The following is a 4,453-nucleotide window of genomic DNA, read 5'->3' on the forward strand; positions in this document are numbered from 1 at the left end:
TAGGCGAACCGTTGCCGTGACGCCTACGTTGGGTTTCAGATTTGCTCGTTCCTTTAAAGATTCAAACCTAGAAATTTAGGAAAAGAAAACAGAGTGGATAGAAATTTAGAAAAAGAAAAAAAGAGTCGATGGACTACTCTTGAACGTGTCAATAAGAATCCCCTTTTTTTAAACGTGCGGCTCAAATTATAATTTTCAATTTACAAATTCAAAAAATTCGGAACTTTAGTTAGAAAATCGATTGATTGAATATGTCATTAGAAAAAAAAAGAAAGTTGATTTCTGACGCTGAAGCGTACGTCGTTGAGCACATTTTATTTATTTTTGGGGGTGGATGTTTGTTGACTCGCTCGTGGTGCGGATGAGACAAGACGCACATGGGCCTTTGAAGTTTGCGATCCCAGGCGCGTTGGCAAACTATGATGATAGTCTCGTTTTACCAGGTCATCTCCCCTTGTCTGATACCACCTTGTTACAGCTCTAGTAACATATACGTACCCCCCCTTCTTAAGGCTCTCTGGTAAAATACATACAGGGGGGCGCTTCCCGCCTTGTGTACGCGTCCTTTGCACGGCACAAGACGTCCGCTGATTCCGCCGGCCCCTAACATCAAATAATACAATTCTCGGCGCATCACAGCATGCAGCCACAAACCTTGGACTTCCTGGCCGGCCACGCCGCCTCGACTACTTCTCGTGATCAGCACGGCCTCTCTCTCAAGGCCCGTGAGAGCGCCTCGCTCTCCCTCAAGCGCATCTACGACCAGATCAACGCAACTCACATGAAACTCCCAGCTACTGCTCATGAAACATCGCAGCAGGAGCCGTCACCTCGTCACAAAGTAAAAGTGGATCTGCAATTAGCACCAAGTGGTAAGGCCCTTTACTCTAACGATCATATTCCCCCAAAAGCTTGCAGCAGGGACCTGGGCGCGAAGCTGCTAATTGCTTGGTTTGAAGCACAGGGGTCCCTTTTCCCACCTCCGTTTTGTTGATTTCTGCAAGGGCGCTTTGATGCATGAAACAGGACCTATGCGTGAGAACAAGGAGTTTTCCGGCGCACAAGAAAACCGGCTTATGGATGACAAGGTCAAGCTTGGGGCCTCTTTCGGCTTTTCTTCAGAGAAGGGACAGCCAGTAAGTGATCACGGCATTACACAGGATTGCTTAAATATTCGCCCATATAAGTACTGTTGACGAATTATGTTTAGATCAGCAAGGCTTGTATGTCTCGATTTGTGTTTAGCAGGATGTCCTACCTCAGATTAAAAGTCCCCTGCGCCATCATCAAGAGATCATGGAAGCAACCTCGACGTTGATTAATCACTCCCTCAAATCCCCAACGAGAGCGCAGCTTACAATCTTCTACGCGGGCATGGTGCATGTGTTCGAGGACGTACCCGCCGACAAGGTGATTAAAAGATTTCTTACTTTAATAACCTAGATGAATTAGAATTAGAGAAGATTAACAGGATGAAAAAAGCACATCGCTTAATTATTTATGGATATTGATTAATAGGATGAACGACCTTGAAAATAGCTTGTATGAGAGCTGCTAATTCCGATTATCAAATTTCATGTGCCATTGCAGGCGCAGGCTATAATGCTTCTTTCAGCGGGAAGTGCTGACCGTTCTAGGGCAACACAGCCCAAACATGTGATGGCTTTTAATGCGAATGCGTCTTCCAAAAGACGTGGCACACCTCCCTCTTCATTCAACGCAGATTTAACGAGACAAAAACTCATTAAACGAATATCCCAAGCTGGTACGCTAATTGTAATTTTGGGATAGCCATTGAATTTATCGGATATATCTACGTAGAATTCTTCGATTATCTGTGTGCGTGCGTAAGTGTGTGTTTCCTTTCTGCACTTATGCCTTATTAATGCTTCTTTACAGGGCTTCCATTCGCTAGGAAAGCATCACTTGCACGTTTTTTGGAGAAGAGGAAAGACAGGTATGCATAATTTAGTTGTAATAATTCTATTTGTCAAATTGCATCATCATTCAAATGGAGTTGTAAGACCGTTTGAATTAATATTTGGTTAACGAAATAAATAATGCTCTTTGTCATCGGTAATCTAATGCAGGGTCCAAGCGAAGGCAGCTGTGTTAGGTTTTAATAAGGGCATCATCAGCGAACGAGGCTTCCGAGCGTGCTAGCAGCCCGCTTAAGAAGAGGCTGTGCATCAGACCTCCCACCCCAATACCACAATGACACGTGGACCAATCGAGACGCTCCACGACTACCCATTGTTTCCAAAATTCCATACTTTAGCCAAACGTGTTCATAACTCGAGATCATAGCAATCTTCTATCATACTAATCCATGCCCTTGGTAGTGCTGGGCAAATGTGTCCCGACTGCCCTAACCGTCTTACATAACGCCGACCATATTTTGATCTACTAATCATGATCCACCGTCCACCCAACCAGCACAGGTTCACAAGGCTTTGTAATTTCTTGTTACAATCCATTTTACCATTCTTTTCGAGTTTCTATTGGTGTATACCTCTTGTTTTATATATATATATATATATATATCAAAAACTGGTCAAAAACGAGCGCTCTTGTTTTAAGACTCGAACAGAGAAACGCTTTTGTCAAGACTTGAACAGTTTCTTCGTTATATTATAAACCAATTCAAACATTCTTTTGGAGTTTCGATTCCGTTGTTTTTCAACGCGCCTTTCAATTTTCTTTAAAATCTAATTGTTGTTCTCAAATGGTGAGAGACGTAGGGCGGGCTCCTATAGTGCTGGGAGTAGGCGCTCAGCTTAACTGCGAGCCAACCAGTTTCACGATCGGGCTGAATAGTTTCACGAGGTGGTGCCGCACGGGAAACAAAGCAAACGACTGGATTATATTTACGTAAAGAGGAAAATGATAACGTTATTTACACGTCTGAGAGTGAAAAAGAAAAATTTATAAATATAAATATAAATAGCTATATATATATATAATATTATATTACATTATAACATTATTATATAGTTACTAGTATCTTATATATAGCAAATTATTATGTTGGCACATAATAATATTTTACAGCTATAGAGAGAGGGCAAAGAGAAAGAGGACCACATCCTGAAGTTATAGGATACAATCTCGCGTATGAAGAGCACACCCATGGGAGCCAGAGAGCGAAAGAGGACAATGAACAACATTCAGACACTTGCAATTGGTGGTGGTGCTCTCAAGCGAAGAATTCATGCAATAAGGTTTGTTTTCTATTCATCTTTTTGGTTATAAGTTATTCTTATTAGAGTGTATCTATTGTTTGATTTTTTTCATTAACTGTTAATTCATTATATAATATTGCTGCTATAAGTAATCTTTATTAGTTCATTATTACAGGACCTTTCTTAAAGATGCGTGTGGTGATAATGGTCCTCAAGATATTGGAGATATGTTACGTAGTTGCGTGAGAAAACATGACATTCTTTCCATAGTTCAAGATCCACAATACAAGAAGATATGACAGATACTTGCAAATGAGATAATAAAAAATATAACTAACATTTTAGGCATTGAGGAAGTTTAGAATGCATGCGATGAAGTGGGCATAAGCACAAAAGGATACCAAGCTCTCCATCAATTACTGTAAGCTACACTTTGCAAACAAGGCATCACACAAAATATTTTTCTTACCCCAAGAAGAGTACTACTGCATCAATGATGTGTTGACCATTAGAGCTTGGGAGAAAAAGCGAGGCAACAATGGTAATATTGTGTTTCCTTACAACGAGTTCAACAATATATTTCTTGATCTACAACAACGTCTTCAAAAAGTTATGATCTTATTCTATGGATTACCTAATAATTATAAGTAGCTTTTATATCTCTTGAAAAATAGTTGAAAAAGTCTATGAAAAATCAAAGCTTATTTAATTTTATTTGTCATGCAAGGTGACAAAGTTAGCTTTGTGTTGAAAATTTTGTTTATCTAGCCAAAACATGGTTTTCATTTCATAAAATTAAAAAAAAAAAGCTGATTACAAAATACAAGATCTACTTGCTTTCTAATCTGTAGAGCATTTCTCCTCTATAACGCAAAAACTTATAACTATAACCCTTGAGTGTCTTTACATCTACTCTGGCACCAAGGGCGGCATAGCTAGCATAGCAAAGGAAGTATCTGGTTCTAGAAGGCCAAAATCCAGGACCATATCCAAAAATACGAATGACAGCACATTTCTCTATGAACATGACCTTATGTGAATTGTAAGGGACAAATGCGTAACCTGTATATCTAGATAGTGCCTTGAATGCTAGTAAGGAAATTTTGACATCCTTAGAAGTGACTTGATGTGATGATATACAATAAAAATTTCCTTGTCAATAGACGAGATGTAGTGTGTAAGAGCGAAATCTTGCCCCACTCTTGTATGAGGAGATCCACCATGTTCGAGGAAGTTGTCTGCATCATCAAGCTCTATTTGCATATTGACAT

At 39.8% G+C, this 4,453-nt stretch overlaps 1 protein-coding gene across 2 annotated transcripts; it reads left to right on the forward strand.

Moving 5' to 3' along the window:
• The first annotated feature begins 451 nt into the window (after window positions 1-451).
• On the forward strand, window positions 452-2,516 carry LOC147625445 (protein TIFY 7-like). 2 transcript variants are annotated; one of them, XM_086819024.1, is made up of 6 exons: window positions 452-872; window positions 1,027-1,136; window positions 1,246-1,410; window positions 1,591-1,765; window positions 1,900-1,957; window positions 2,091-2,516. In XM_086819024.1, the coding sequence occupies exons 1-6, from the start codon at window positions 641-643 to the stop codon at window positions 2,161-2,163; spliced, it is 813 nt and encodes a 270-aa protein (XP_086675150.1). In that variant the 5' UTR covers window positions 452-640; the 3' UTR covers window positions 2,164-2,516. The 2 variants fall into 2 exon arrangements, with proteins under 2 accessions (XP_086675150.1, XP_086675151.1); XM_086819025.1 differs by having other exon boundaries at window positions 453-872; window positions 1,249-1,410.
• Window positions 2,517-4,453: the final 1,937 nt, after the last annotated feature.

This window comes from Cibotium barometz, chromosome 24, assembly GCF_041138505.1.
Source record: "Cibotium barometz isolate CiBa-2024 chromosome 24, ASM4113850v1, whole genome shotgun sequence".
Lineage (NCBI taxonomy): Eukaryota > Viridiplantae > Streptophyta > Polypodiopsida > Cyatheales > Cibotiaceae > Cibotium > Cibotium barometz.